Raw genomic sequence first — 14,628 nt, 5'->3', positions numbered from 1 at the left:
CGCAAATGTTGATTTGATTGTTGAAGGTGACAAAGAAGTTTGCAAAGCTTGTGGAGGCACATCAGCTAGTGCTTCTCATCGAAAAATTACAGAAGAAGAAGATGCTTCATAAAAAGCATTAATTGTCTTTTATTATACTGCAAAAACGCCACGATTATAAGGCTAAGCAATGTGATGTGAGTGGTATGGGGCAAGAAAAATACGACATCCACAGCGGAATCAGCATACTTCTTCCATAAGTCATGCTGTGCTCTCGAAGAATGGAAATCAAGAAGGAGAAGGCACCGTTCTGCTGTTTCCTTCAAAGTTTCTCTTTTTTGTTTGATTCCTGGGAGCAACACTTCTTCAGCATATTTGAAGAAAAGAGCTTCAGTCATCCAGCCTTCATTTTCGTTGCAAACATCCAACTTCGAACTCAAAACAAGTCGAAGTTCATCCGGCAGTTTCCTGCAAGGCCACAGAACGACGCTTTTAAGAAAGCGGCCATCAGCTGATGCTGCAACGACGAGAGTTGCATTCGGCATATTCATTGGTGTTTTGGAGATACCAGCTGACATGTCTGAAGGATGGAAAAAAAGAGTCGAGAAAGAATCAGAGAGTCGAAGAGAAGATTTATCAATATTAAAGATGAGAGAGTTAGAATTATGATGTTGATCATGAAGGTTTTTAAGAAGAGTGTGAAACGGAAGGAGAGTTTGCTGATTTGATGCAGAGAGCCTTTGGATATCAACATTTTGAGGATGGAAAGCCTAATGCTCGGTGTTCATTTTGTTGAATTGAAAGGGATAGGATTTTGAAACATTGACTTCTTCGTCTTCATAGAAGTCATCTTTTTTTCCTATGATTTTCGAATAGTGTTCATCTTAATATAAGAAAAGAGAAAAATAAACATCCAAAAATAGAAACGAACTTATTTTCTCATTTGCGCAGCATTGTTTCTTGTCACACTTTCACATTCTATTTTTTGCACTCCAAATAAAGCTTTCTTTTCTTCCTGCTTTATTTCCACTTGTTTTCCATTTCCCCCTGCCTTCCAACCATTTTTCACAGATGCAACTGCTCTGTCAATGACCGAGTGAGAAAAATCATTCATGTTTGTGGAATCAGCAACCTGAGCTTTTCCATTGGCTTGGATTGAGTACATGCGTTTTTATCGACTTTCAATTCAACTGTTTTCAAATACTCTCATTCAACTTTTGTTTTTCTTGAGTCTTTGCTGCTTTTTATTTTCCACAACACTCTTGTGAAAAAGAATATTGTTGTGATCATTTTTCATTTTAAAAAAAATAATATTTTGAAATGTCATAAAAAATACAATTATTCAATTTTTTTTCTGACTTAATGAACCAGGTTGCTATTTCCAAATCTCCTCGGTGGAGGCACTGATCAGAGATAGAGGAGCTAGCCCGTCATCCTATCAAAGATTACGAAATATTATTTAATCTTTAATTCTGATTATTGACTTTTTCTATATTCAAGCAACAATTCAAAATAATAGTTGGTTGTTGAAAAATTAATAAAAACGCAGTGAGACAGGTTTTCTCCGAGATTATGAGTATTGATTGAAAATGTGGGTGGTTTGAGTGAAAAACTTCGCCCTCTCCAAAATGACGTGGAAAAAAGTGCGAGATGAAATCAAACAATAACATTAATAGTTGTTCAACAAGATAATGCATCGTCCGCTTCATTTCACCACCGACTTCGCCTTTTTCTCTTGGTCACGAAGACCAGAGGGCAGGGGACTTTGCACCTCTGAGCACTCTCCTGCAGTCCGTGTAGGGATCCGGTGAGGCGAGTATTCTGATCGGAGTAGAAAGAAAAACCACTTTCACTTTCACGAGGCGTGGAAAAGAAAACTGCCTGTGATGCTCGGCCTCCCTCTTCTCTGTTGCATCAGCCAAGAATGTCTGGTCATCACACGCTTTCAATTGAGGGTTTAGTTACATTCCGTACAAATCATTTATGAACACTTTCTGAAATCGGTTCTTGATATGAGCTCTTTCTTCGTCCCTGTGTATCTGTATCGTTCAAGGGTGCACAATGGTTTTCCTGGGCGATCAATCTCTTGTCTTTATTTCTCTGTCTTGCCATTTTTTTTCCTTGTCATCTCACCACACACTTATGGCTTCCCCTCGCACCCAGCCGCGTATCGTCTCTCCATCCGCATTACTATTATCTCGGAGCAAACCTGTCTCACTGCGTTTTTATTAGTGCACAATAGAGCGAATCAACAAACGCAAGGAGCAGGTTTGCTCCTCGATAATGAGTCTCGAAATCCCTTCTATCTCAGTTCACGTGATCTTAAGCCCTTTTTCCTTACACAATCCAGCGCGGCGGATGAGTTGAGAGCGTACGGGTGATGGTGCGGTACTCCTGCTCTACACCCTCCCTCTCTCGGGATATTTTTAAGGAGACACCGGTCTGGCCCCTTCATCTTCAGTTTCGTTCCCCATCTGACCTTCACTTCTTCCGCCACGCTTCTTCCGATCTTTGCCTCTCTTTTTCAGTGGAGTTGTGTCCTTCTCTCCAGTTAGCTCACAGACGCTGCTGGGGATTATGGATGGTGTCTTCTGGCGACTCGGTTTTCGTTGTGAAGAGCCTCGAAATTGAACCGTCTCCCTTTTCTTTCCTTCATCCCTCAGAAGACTCTTTCTTCCTTTTGATCGCTTTCTCGTAAGTTTTTTCACTTCTTCAAATCCCGCTTTTGGTTATACCTAGGTGCGATCTTTCGAATCTGCATCTGCTATTTCGAGCATCCTATCCTTCGATTCTCCACTCTTATCTGGCTTGTTATCTTCTCCCCTCTGGTGCGCTGGCCCCCCGATTGTCTCCAGAATCCAATTTGTGTCTTGCACCGGAAAAACGGAATAATATTCCTGGGCAACTCTCGAACCTGGCGCCCATCTCGCATGAGCATTGATAGCCTTCCAGTCCGCTCCTTCTTGTCTTGCTAAGAGTGCAATCACTGCGTGACTTATTGTGTACGCCGTGAAAGTTTCGGGTATTCCGTTCTCTCTAAGAATAGCCGTTAACTCTTCCTTAATTTTCTGCAAGTTCACAGGCTAGCTCTATTCTATGTCAAACCACACATGTTCATCTTTGAAGGTCGTCTTAATAAAGTCCATCCAGCTTTGAAGCGCTTCCACTGCATCGATACGTGGATTGTTATGTTTCCGTACTGTAACTTTGATAACCTCACCTCCCGACGTCTTGGTTCGTACTTGTGTCTGGATAGAGTTATCTTTGAATATCGTTGTCTCTCTTCTCATTCTTTCCAGCTCTGCTGGCCTTAAAGCTCCAAAGATCATAGTGAGGATGAGGGCTCTCCTCTAAAGTGTTCGTATATCCTTTGCATCGTAGGTTGTTTCAGCCCATAACGTGATGATTGTCAAGTCCCACCTTGTCTTGTACCATTTGACCTTTCTCGGCTTCTCAACCAAATAAGTCTTTATAATTATCTCAATGTCTTTCCCTTCAATCTTAATCTCTCTGAATGGTTTTATAGAATCCAGCACTTTCCCAACTGTCTGATAAATCACTCCACTTGAAAGGTACGCATTCTAGAGAGTTTCAGTGAACTCTTCCATAATCCATTTAGCGTCTCTGGATGTGAGGGGGTCGGTTTCGTCCATGCTCTCTCTATCAAGGAATTGTTTGAATCTTCGAAGCGCTCTCCATGTGTCTTTTTCACTATTTTGATTTCTCAATATTGATGCTGCTATATCTCTTGCTCCAATGTGTTCTCCCCATGCTTGAAAGAGGTCCCATCATTGGATATTCTCTTCTTCAGTGTGATGCCTATTACCTCTCCTGGGGGTAATTTCCAGCCTTCCCTTCTCATTCTCGCTCCCGGAATCATGCACTCCTGATAAGTCCCCAGGGTCTTTGTCAAATGCCCAGGCTGCAGTAGCGGGGTCCAGGTCTGCCCCCGCCAGGCTAGCAGAATCAGAATCGTCAGATCCCTCTGAGATTCGTTCATCTTCTCTTTCAACACCCGTCCAATATTTCTCAGGAACGGGTGGACTAGAACTATCTCGCCTCTTGGCATTTCTCTCTCTCTCCTCCTCCTCAGAGAGGATAGTCTCCAAGCACTTCCGCAGGGTACCGGTGCAATCTGTTCTGAAATTATATCTAGTATTTTCGGTGCGATTGTTTGTACTATCTCTGCGACTTTCTTCCCCCTCAGTGCATAATCCGGCTTTTTTGCCATCCGGCTGAGTGCATCTGCTTCCGTGTTCTGCTCTCCCGGGAGATGTTCCGTCTGTATTGTAATGTCCAGGCTGTTCAGTTTCTTCTCTAGTGCTCTCAGTGTTGGAATGAGCGATGGCGCTCCCCTCTTCTTCTGTATTGTCCATCTTGTGGACATATTGTCTGTCTTCAGACGAATATGGTCTATCCTCTGTTGTTGCAGCTACGCTCCCTTTCTCTCTTGTGTCCTCAACACTGCTCTGGACTCCTTCTCGCTAATCGCTAACGCTCTCTCCTGGAGGGTCCAACTTCCGTGGACATATATCTTCTCCTCTTTGTTCTCCCTCGGTATTGTTAACACTGCACACAATCCCAGCTCTGACGCGTCCGTTGTTAGTTCTGCTGGCGTTGTTCTCTTCTTCAGGCTCCTTTGTCTGTTTTCTTGCAGGATGTTTCTTTAATGTGCATTCTCCCCACATCATTGGGTTGGCAATTACCGTTCCATTCCAGCCCCAGCGGGCTATTGCCTGCCTCAGCACGTATTGCATGCGCTTCATCCACAAGCTCGCTGGTGGGTGTTGGAACATCACAAAATTCAATCTCCAGAGGAGTGCTGCTAAATCTCTCGTTTTTTGTATCCTCCTTTTCTTTGCCAGTGCTATCCAAGTTCGCACGTCTTCTAGCAGCGGTACTCTCTTCCTCTCTTGGAACGTAACTTCCATCTTCTCTGAATTCCACAGCCATCCCAGAAACTCCACACTCCTTGTGGGTTCCAAGTTCAGTTTCTCTTCCAACAGTATCCAACACAGATTCCTCAGGAACTGGGCAATCTCCTGTGAGATCAATCTCAATGCATCCCTGTCTGGGTGCATGAGGAAAATATCTTACAGGTGCATTACTAGCTACACTTTCCACTTCTCTCTGATATATGACGCCGCCCGTCTCATTATCTTCGTGAAAACTCTGGGTGCGTCCTTTGCTCCAAAGGGCATCCCTACGTAAGCATAAGCTTGATTTTGAAAGCTGAAGCACAGATAGGGACTGAATTGCTCCTCCACTTTGACATGCTGGTATGCACTCGATATGTCCAGAGTTGTCATCCAGTCGTTCTTCTCAAGGAGTTCCACCACTGCCTCCTGGGTGTTCATCTTGAAGTGTTTTCCCTGCACTTCCTCGTTTCGAGCTCTGCAGTCTAGTATCTTTCTCCACTTCCCGCTCTTCTTTCGCACCATGAATGTCGGGTTGAACCACTTCACCTCCGACTCAGACGCGGACTTCACCACTCCGTTCTTCAATTCCTCCTCCAAGAGGGATAAATAATTGTTCGTCATCTCCTTCGTCCCTCGAAACTCCTGCCTGTGTTTTCTTTCCTCGAGTGAGCTTGGAGACAGGGGGCTTCTCCACAAAGCTCTTATACCACGGATCACTGGTTTGTCTCCCCCAACCTTCTTCCACTCGCTCAGCCTGTCTGCTAGTCTCCCAGGAAGTGACTCCCTCGGTGGTCCAATCACTATACTCTCCCTCACCCCTGGCGTCTTGTGGCCATACTGCATCTGTGTACCCTCTCCTCCTTCGAGAATTACTGCAATGACTATCCTCGAGCTCACTTTCAGGGCGCTCCCAATTGGGGACTCGATAGCAGTCCCAAAAGCTCTCAAGACTCTCTTCTCTTCCTCCTTCTCTTATCTCCGTTCGTTCTTCTGTTTTGTCTTGCGGGGATATACGGAGTCTTCTTCTGTGTTCTCTCTCCCTGTTCCCATCTCGTGGTCTCTCGAGATTCATTGATTTCTCCTCTTTTCTCGATCTCTCTCCTTCTCTTGGTCTAACAAGCTCACAACCTCTCCGATATTCACGTATTGTTTCGACACTTCCGTCTCTGATCTCATCTCGCCAGGAGCTATGGTTTCTTGTTGTATAGTCACTTCGCCGGAACTTGACTCTCTCTCGCTTCTCTCTCAACTCTCTCTCCTCTCTTCCTCCTTTCTCCTGAACCCATTTGCTCATTCCGAGAGTCGATTCCATAGCTGTCCCCCATTGAGTCCTTGGTGGAGCTGGGGGCAATGGTCCAGTGATTTGGACTGGCCTCCCAGCGATGGTTGGGACATTCTGTGCTTGGAACTGGATCATAATCTTTTTTCCCTTAAAGTCCATGAAGGTCCTTCCGTATCCCCTTCTCTGGAGTTGTCTGTGGACAAATCCCTAGGTGCTCCTTCCCGAACTATATCTTCTCGGGGACCCATTTCTGGCCGTTGCAGGCCCGAAACCTGTTGAGGAGTCGGGAGATGCAACGTATCCTGTTGCATCTCCCTCTGCTTGAAAAAAGCTGGTGCTCTATTCCAACTTTTTGAGATTCTTTGGAACATCCTTGGACATTCCTCCTTCCAAAAAGCCTTTCGCGGTTTCCCAGCCCGATTGGTGCATAACATTCAGTAGGTCTATTCTGCTGATACAGTCGGCAATAAGTGCACAGGCGCAAAAGAGTTTTCTCAGTCGTTCTTTCTCTTCTTGCATGAGGTGCGCCTTCCCTTGTTCTTTTACTGTTAGTGCTGCGATCACTTTCGCTGCTTCAAAGCCCGATTCTAGGGCAGGCTGGAGGAGTTCGATTGCTCGGCTCGCTTCTGGTGAGTCTCTTCTCCCCTTTGTTGTGATGGCTGTTCTGGCCAGCTCATTCCAGCTTGCGTCCGTGTGACCTGCAAAAAACTCCTTCTCACTCTCCGGAATAAATGTATTTAATATGTCCTCGCTCATTCTTATCGAGCCAGCTTCACAAAACTCAATGAACTTCCTCAACTCGCCAGCCTGTCTTCGAGGTGTAAACTACTCCCTGGGAAAAATTTTGGTAAAGTCTTTTGTTCCTTCCTTTTCTTCCTGCCGTTCCTGCTCTTCCGAATCCCAGTCGTTATCCTCTTCGTACTCCAGTCTCTTCGTTCGGTTATATGTTCGACGTCCTCTCTCTCGCTTTCCTTGTTTCCCTCTCGCGATCACATCAAAAAAATTTGCATCCGACTCAGACTCGCTCGATCTTGATCTGCTTCTTCATTAAAGTCGTTCTTTCTTCTCCTTTTTCATTGGTATCATCTTTGCAGCTCCAGACTGCATTGGCCATGTTTTGCTCCTAGCGAATTCTTCCATCAAACTTTCTTCTCTCTTTATTCTCCACATCAGGTCAAAATCCATTCCCTCGCTGTCGCTGTTTGATAGTCGAACAGGTTTTTGTTCCATTCCGATTGCGGACAATGATGTTCTAGAAAAAGTGAGTATTGGCGAAGTTTTGATCTAAAACCACACATACTTTAAATTAATACTCATTATCGAGGAGCAAACCTACTCCTTGCGTTTGTTGATTCGCTCTATTGCGAATTAATAGAAAATAAAAATGTTCGGGTTTTAAAAAAAATCCTGTGAATAAAACACACTTTTTATGAATTTCTAAAATTGAAAAATGATGCATTTTGAAAAGAAAAATAATGATTTCTATTATTTCGCGCTTTGCCTTTTGTGAAAAATCAAAAAATAAAAGATGTTTCCATTCGGTTATTAAAATTGAACAATTTCTGATTTTAGCTAAAGAAATAATTTTAACACTTGAAGTTAAAAGGCTTTGATCTTTTTTTATCAAATATTTTTCTGTGTGAGACAAGTGCAGAACAGTAGCTTCAGACACTAAAGAGAAGAGGAGATAAGAAAGGGAAGAGTCCGATTATCAAAAGTGGAACAAGAGAAAAGTTTTAGCGAAATACCAAGATTGTTTTGATTTTGTCAGTTGTGGATATTCTCTGTTTTCTTTTCTTGATTTGATTTTCTTTATTTTTTAATAATAACTGTTTGAAAAAACCATTGTATTTATCATAATCTTTTGTTTATTGGAAATATCCTGGATGATGGACTTTCATATTGAAAAAAGAAAAACTTCTTATTTGCCAAAGAGAATGAAGTTTTGATTGCAAATATCAAAATGATAATCTTCGAAAAATAAGGATAATGATTATTTGAAGTTGATTTCACGAATTTTGAAAATGAATTTTGCACTTTCAACTGTTTGTTTTCAAATATTCACATTTGGACTGAATGAAAAAATAAGTAAAAATTGAATCTTTTTCATAATCTGGTGAAATTAACACTTGTTGCATTTGCCTCCTTTCATCTTTTCAATAATTATCTATTTGCATGAAAGTGAATTGAACGAATTTCTCAAATTAATTAGAAAAATTATTTTTATCAACACGACAAAACTCGTATAAAGAGAAGGCAAAATTGAGACAAAAAAAGTGAGATAAATATTAAATACCTATGATGAACAAAAAACGGAATTCAACAAAAAACGATTTAATTGTGAAATGGATTCTTTGCTTTTGTGTGAAATGAAACATTTCTATTGAACAGAAAAACACATACAATACATAACAAACATAACATGCATACAGAAAACATAATAAACTACATATCATAATGGATAAATAAATATTGATAGAAACATAAACATAAACATAAATACACACATGAATTGAATAATACAAGAAAAAAAAGATTTATCACAAAAAGTGTTATTCGTTTCACATTCATTCAACAATTTTTCCTGGCAAAACGATTTTGATTGTTTGTCTCTCTTCTGATTCCTCATCTCCACTCTCAATATAGCTTCTTCTGACAATCCTCCCGTTCTGGATATAAATCCCATCAGATATCGTCATGATCAGCTTCTCTTTCGGAAAGTGCCCCACACACTCCCGCTTCACACTCTCTAGCCCAATTCTCTCGTTCGCCTCCTGCCAAAAACACCCTTTCACAAGTTCGCAAAAACTGCTCTCGCTCACTTCTGATAGGAACGGCCTCTCCCCATTCATTATCTTCTGACCTGCAATCACTGCCTCATAATCTCCAAATGGCACCTTCAATGTCAGGCACTCCCACAGCATCATCCCAATCGAAAATACCACTGACTTCTTTGTTGCTCCCATATTTTTGTTCATCAGCAGCTCTGGTGCCTTCCACCTCAAACACTCCTTCATGTTGTCATCCTCATCTTCAAAGGCTGATGAGGGAAGAGAGTCACTATCATCATCGCTCATAGACGAACAATCAGAAGAGGATGATATGATGGACGATGAATAGGAATCATCAGATGAAGAACACTCCGAGTGCATGGCAATGCAGATGACCATATGTTCAGAAAACAGCACAATGTGCGGACTGAGATTGGCCAAAGATTGAAGTGGAATTTCCATCTCGTCAAATGAATGAAGAGCTCCATTCGCCACCCAGAACAGGATTTGGGCAGCTGTCACTTCTCTCTCCTGCAGAGTGCCTATCGCCATCTCTTTTTTCTCATTTCTCCCATGAAGCAGCATGAACAGAGAATCTCTCAGATCCACAATCAGCTTCTCGTGAGGCGATGAACAGGCCATTGCATCCACCAAGTTAGACATGGATGAGGTGGTGGGGCACAGGCTTTCTGTTCGAACAAATGTTGTGTCTGTGTCTGAAGTGTCTGTTGTTGAAGTGGATGAAATGGATGGTGATGGAGTTCTCTTCCTTATCTCTTCTTCATCATCAACCTTCTCCAATGCCCAATCAGGGATCTTATCTGAGTCCTTTCCCAGAATGTATTCTGTCGAGCCACTCTCAGATAGAAGATGCTCTTCAGACTCCGAATGTGCCAAACTTTTCTCACATACTTTTTTTTTTCTCTCACAATTCTTCTTCTCTGCCTCTCTCTCAGCTCTCCTCCACTGCTCCTCTGGAGACATCTCCATCGTCACCATCTCAAATGCCTTCGGATCCTTCCTCACTGTATCATTAACTATCTCCTCCAATTCCTTTGTTCGTCTCTTTTGCTTCTTCCATCGAACAGCCAGAATAACGGACACAATAAAAACAATTAAGAACAAAACAACAAATATAACTGCAATTATAAAAGCCCATGATTTTCCTTCTTTCCTTCCCTCGGAAATCCTTTCATCTCTATTAGTTTTGGGCTCACTTCTGTTCTTCAAAATAAGAGAATTAGTCGATGATGGAGATTCTTCATTCCCAAACAAAACACAAACACTCACTTCTATTTCATCTCCACAACTGTTGATGAGATCTTTTGCCACACTTCCTTCAACTTCTCTTTCTGACAAGAATCCATTTGAATCAAAATCATGTTGTTCAATCTCTTTCTCTTCTCCTTTTCTCATTACAACTGAAAATGACAGATTGCATGGAACAAGAAGCAATCCTTTGAATATCAGCTTCATTCTATCTGTCTCTTCCTTTGCTTCCACACTCTTTAACACAGGAATGAAGAATGATGAATCTCTCTCTGAAGCAATCCCTTCAAAATTGCACACATCATTCAACATCCAAAGTGAAGAATTATCCTTCAATCCATCTCCTCCTTTCAAACACATCACATTCAATGTTCCTGAATCTGAACAGATTATATTTCTTCTCAATGATGGATATCCTTCAATATTTGGATTATTGTTCTCAAATCTTCCATCATTAACAGTTACCGACCCTCCACTCATTGTTATTCCACCTTCTGGTGAATTCGATATTGTTGTGTCTTTCATCAAAACAGAACTCTTCACAACATCAACAAGAGATCCTTCCCATATGCATATCTCTTCTTCTGTTTTTGAATTCTTTTCATTTCTTTCCTTTGAACTCCCATCAAAAACACAACTGTCCATTTTCACATCCAAACAATCCTCCACTTTCATCAATTTCCCTTTTGTGGTCTTTGAACTGACTCCACCTATTGTACAATTTGCCAATTGAATTGCCTTTTTCATTGACAAGCATGATACTAATGATTTTTCATTTCCTTCAATTGAAATATTTTCTGTTTTGAAATCCTTTATTGTTAATTGTCCACATTCGTTTATATTTATCAGGGAAGTTTTAATTGTTGAATTGAAAATCGTTAATGAATCAATTACTGATGGAAGAGGAGATGAAAGAAACAATGCTGATTCTTGAAGAATGAGATTTGATATTGCACATCCATCAAGTTGTATTTCTCCTTTTTCTATATCAAAAATGTGAAATGGAATGCAAGCAAATTCTGCATTAACTCCTTCCATCAGTTGTTTTGATGAAAAAGAACAATTTATTATCTCAAGAATGCCTCCTTCTGGTGATATCAACGATTCATGTGAAGAGATGAAGTTCGAATCAAACGCAAAAATCACTCTCATCAACGAGACTGTTTCTCTTGTTGAAATCAAAGAATCCTTTCTTTTTTCAATACTTGATTTCACTTCAACTTCACACATCTCCCTGCTCTTCGAAATCAAACTCATTTCCTTCAGATCAAATACTCCTCCTATTACACCTTCTTCAACAACAATCATTTGGCTCAAGAAATCTGAAGTCAGATGCATCAGTCCATAATCAATTGAATAACATGGAAGCGTGTTTGTTCCACATTGCCTCTCATTCGATCCATTCACACTGCTGACAATGATTGTGTCACTCTGATGGATCGTCACAAATCCAATCAGATCTGTATCAGTGGGATAATCACACTCATCTCTCCCATATATTGCATTGTAACGATTGAAGTGGCCTTCATGAAGATCAAACTGGAATTGGCTTTCATTGATCTGCAATGTGATGTTGAAACATTCAATGAAAATATCATTCCCCACTCTTGCCTCGTTGTTGCTGAATTTCATTCCCTCAAAAGTGAAATCCAATTCTCCTCTTTCCTTTGTTGCCAAATACACTCCTCCTCCTCTCCCTGTGCTGTTGCTGCAGCTGCAATGACTGATTGTTGAGTCAATCATCTTCATTGATCCAGAGCTGCCAAATGTGAAGAATATCGCCCCTCCTTTTTCACTTGATTCTGCTTTATCTTCTGTGATGTTGCTCGAATTCACAACCAAACATATCTTATTCTCACTCTTTGACTCCAAAATGCTTGTCCCATTGTCACTTCTCTTCACTCCTGAAAATGATGATTTCTCAATCTCAATATTTACACATTCTTCACCTCCTTCATTTATCTTCAATCCTGCTTCAGATTTCTTGATTGACAAAATGCATCCCCTGCTTTCATTCAACGATTCCACTCGAACATTAGTAAAATGGCAAGTAATTCCAGCATCATGAATGATAAACATGCTGTTTCCAACATTGCATGATTCAACCGACAAATCATTCACTTCCACATTTCCTCCAATCATATCCACAAATACACAATCAAAGCGCAAGCACTTTGATTTAAAAGAAAACATTCTCTCACTTCCTTCTCTTCTATTTACGAGAGATCATCACTTAAGGGTCAGTCACGATCACTGATCTAAAAATGATGATCCCTAACAATCCTCTGGGAACAGGACTTGCGGCCGAACCGAGCGCAGCTGCGCTGCCTGGTGGTCCAACAAGCGGGTTTCCGACATTTCCCGGACCCTTTTCCTCTTCCCAACCTTCTTCTTTTTCATCCTCACTCTCCCCACCTTCTACCACCCTTGGCGAAGAAAAAGAAGAAGAAATTCCACTGGAAAATTCGTTTCTTAAAATTTTTGGTAGACCACCGGAATTATCGTTATATGATCTTCCATTACCGGAACAGGAGATAAATGACTTGGTTGCTTCGTTGAAGACAGAAGATTTATCCCCTTTCCTCCCTAATGCGCCTCCACCTTTTGTAAGGACTACCAGTCCGTACAAAGACGCCTTAGATCAAGCAGGAGAAAGATGTGAGACGTTTCTTTACCCCGCAATGAAACTTATTTTATTTGCCCATACGAAAACAAAAGATGATGAAGCTCAGAGTGCCGTAGCGCAAGCATGTTTACTGATTGCACAAGCCTTGAAAGAAGCCAGAAACGCTCGCATCCAAGCGAGATTTGGATTTACCGAAGCAGCGAGAATGAAAGAGGATTCAGCATCACCGCTCCTAACGAAAAGGCAAAGTGATTTATTGGAAGAGGTCAGGAAAACCTCACAATCAACAGCGAAAAGATGGACTTCGTTCTCATTTAATTCCAAATCCTTTGGCAAAAGCAGATATGGAAAACATGAAAGCTACCAACGCCCTCAGTTTTTTCGTTCGGGTCCCCGGTCGTGGGCAGGGAGAAAAACCTCAAATACATACCGCAGAAGTCCTTCTCAAACGCGATCCAGGGGAACGGGAACCAACTAAGCCAGTCACCTTCAATTGTCGGAGGAAGAACGGAATATTTTCGAGAAGCGTGGAGAATGATAGATGGAGAGAAGTTGGTAAAAAGAGGCGTCATTCCAATTTGGAAAAACAGGATAGCCAGGGAGAAATTACTAAACTCAAAAATAAAAACATACAGACCCCATCAATCAGGGGAAGCAACCAAAGCGATGGCAAAGCTGATCCAGAATCAGCTCGAAACGAACATAATACAAAAAATACAGAAAAGAAAGGTGAAACATTTAAATCCAGTGTTTGTGATAAAGAAAAAACAAGGGGGATGGAGACAAATTATCGATTGCAGAGCGTTGAACAATGCAACGAAGTCAATCCATTTCAAACTGGAGGATTACAGGTCACTAGAACGAATTATAACAAGAGGAGATTATGCAACAACTTTAGACCTAAGCCAGGCCTACTATTTAGTGAAAGTGGACGACAACTTCAAGCCGTTTCTTGCGTTCGAATTCAACGAAAATTACTACTGTTTCAACGGAATGCCATTTGGATACAAAGATTCTCCAAGAATCTTTACAAAAATCATGAGGAAGGTGATACAATTCATCCGGGAGCAATGGAACGTAAGAGCAATCGCGTACCTCGACGATATTATTCTTCTTCACCAAGACCAAAAGAAATTAAAATGGATAACTCAGAAAGTCGTTTCTCTTTTCGAAAGCCTTGGTCTTCTGGTAAACACAGAAAAGAGTCATTTGATTCCCTCACAAACTTTCACCTATTTGGGTTTCGAGTGGAACACGCACAAGTTCAATGTGGCTCTGGAAATGAGGAGAACGAAAGAACTTATAAAGGAATGTACCAGATGGAGGAGGAGGTCCCTCAGAGCGAAAGAAGTGAGAGTAAGAGACCTTGCAGCGTTCATTGGAAAGCTGAACGCTACAAGGTTCGTGGTTCGAGAAGCTTCTCTGTTTCTCTCAGATCTTTATCGCACTTTAAACAAAATGGTTTCGATGGTGGGATGGAGAGGGAAGATGAGGATCAACCAGTCCATTCTCCCCAATCTAACCAAATGGATATCGAGGTTGAAAACCAACACGCCAAGACAACTGTGCCCACTCTTTCTTCCAGATGCAACACTTACGACGGATGCTTCCAGAAAAGCTGTTGGAGCTTATTTAAGAATCGGAAACAGTATTTTGGATTTTCATCTCAGACTCCCCTATTGGCAACGAAATCAAAGTTCAAACTATCGGGAGATGTTCGCAATTTTGTCAGCTCTAACTCACTTCTCCCCAATTCTGTTATCCAATCGCATCCACAAACTA

At 41.5% G+C, this 14,628-nt stretch overlaps 6 protein-coding genes across 6 annotated transcripts; all 6 read right to left on the bottom strand.

The window, feature by feature from the left end:
- Positions 1 to 2,714: 2,714 nt before the first annotated feature.
- Positions 2,715 to 3,308, bottom strand: MONOS_10568 (uncharacterized protein; the record flags this gene model as incomplete). Its single annotated transcript, XM_067863026.1, has 2 exons — positions 2,715 to 2,973; positions 3,085 to 3,308. 2 exons carry the CDS (start codon positions 3,306 to 3,308, stop codon positions 2,715 to 2,717), a joined length of 483 nt encoding a protein of 160 aa, XP_067731871.1.
- Positions 3,309 to 3,767: 459 nt separating this feature from the next.
- On the bottom strand, positions 3,768 to 4,355 carry MONOS_10569 (uncharacterized protein; the record flags this gene model as incomplete). Its single annotated transcript, XM_067863027.1, has 1 exon — positions 3,768 to 4,355. The coding sequence occupies one exon, from the start codon at positions 4,353 to 4,355 to the stop codon at positions 3,768 to 3,770; it is 588 nt and encodes a 195-aa protein (XP_067731870.1).
- A 253-nt stretch (positions 4,356 to 4,608) lies between these two features.
- MONOS_10570 (uncharacterized protein) lies at positions 4,609 to 5,420 on the bottom strand (the record flags this gene model as incomplete). The annotated part of the gene is made up of 2 exons (XM_067863029.1): positions 4,609 to 5,046; positions 5,151 to 5,420. The coding sequence occupies 2 exons, from the start codon at positions 5,418 to 5,420 to the stop codon at positions 4,609 to 4,611; spliced, it is 708 nt and encodes a 235-aa protein (XP_067731869.1).
- A 31-nt stretch (positions 5,421 to 5,451) lies between these two features.
- MONOS_10571 (uncharacterized protein) lies at positions 5,452 to 6,315 on the bottom strand (the record flags this gene model as incomplete). Its single annotated transcript, XM_067863030.1, has 1 exon — positions 5,452 to 6,315. The coding sequence occupies one exon, from the start codon at positions 6,313 to 6,315 to the stop codon at positions 5,452 to 5,454; it is 864 nt and encodes a 287-aa protein (XP_067731868.1).
- Positions 6,316 to 6,519: 204 nt separating this feature from the next.
- Positions 6,520 to 6,936, bottom strand: MONOS_10572 (uncharacterized protein; the record flags this gene model as incomplete). Its single annotated transcript, XM_067863031.1, has 1 exon — positions 6,520 to 6,936. The coding sequence occupies one exon, from the start codon at positions 6,934 to 6,936 to the stop codon at positions 6,520 to 6,522; it is 417 nt and encodes a 138-aa protein (XP_067731867.1).
- A 1,397-nt stretch (positions 6,937 to 8,333) lies between these two features.
- On the bottom strand, positions 8,334 to 12,362 carry MONOS_10573 (uncharacterized protein; the record flags this gene model as incomplete). The annotated part of the gene is made up of 1 exon (XM_067863032.1): positions 8,334 to 12,362. One exon carries the CDS (start codon positions 12,360 to 12,362, stop codon positions 8,748 to 8,750), a length of 3,615 nt encoding a protein of 1,204 aa, XP_067731866.1. The 3' UTR covers positions 8,334 to 8,747.
- Between the last annotated feature and the right edge of the window lie 2,266 nt (positions 12,363 to 14,628).

The sequence above is a fragment of the Monocercomonoides exilis genome (genome assembly GCF_001643675.1).
Source record: "Monocercomonoides exilis strain PA203 chromosome Unknown scaffold10-1930038, whole genome shotgun sequence".
NCBI lineage: Eukaryota > Preaxostyla > Oxymonadida > Polymastigidae > Monocercomonoides > Monocercomonoides exilis.
This window is presented reverse-complemented; position numbering and strand designations above follow the sequence as displayed.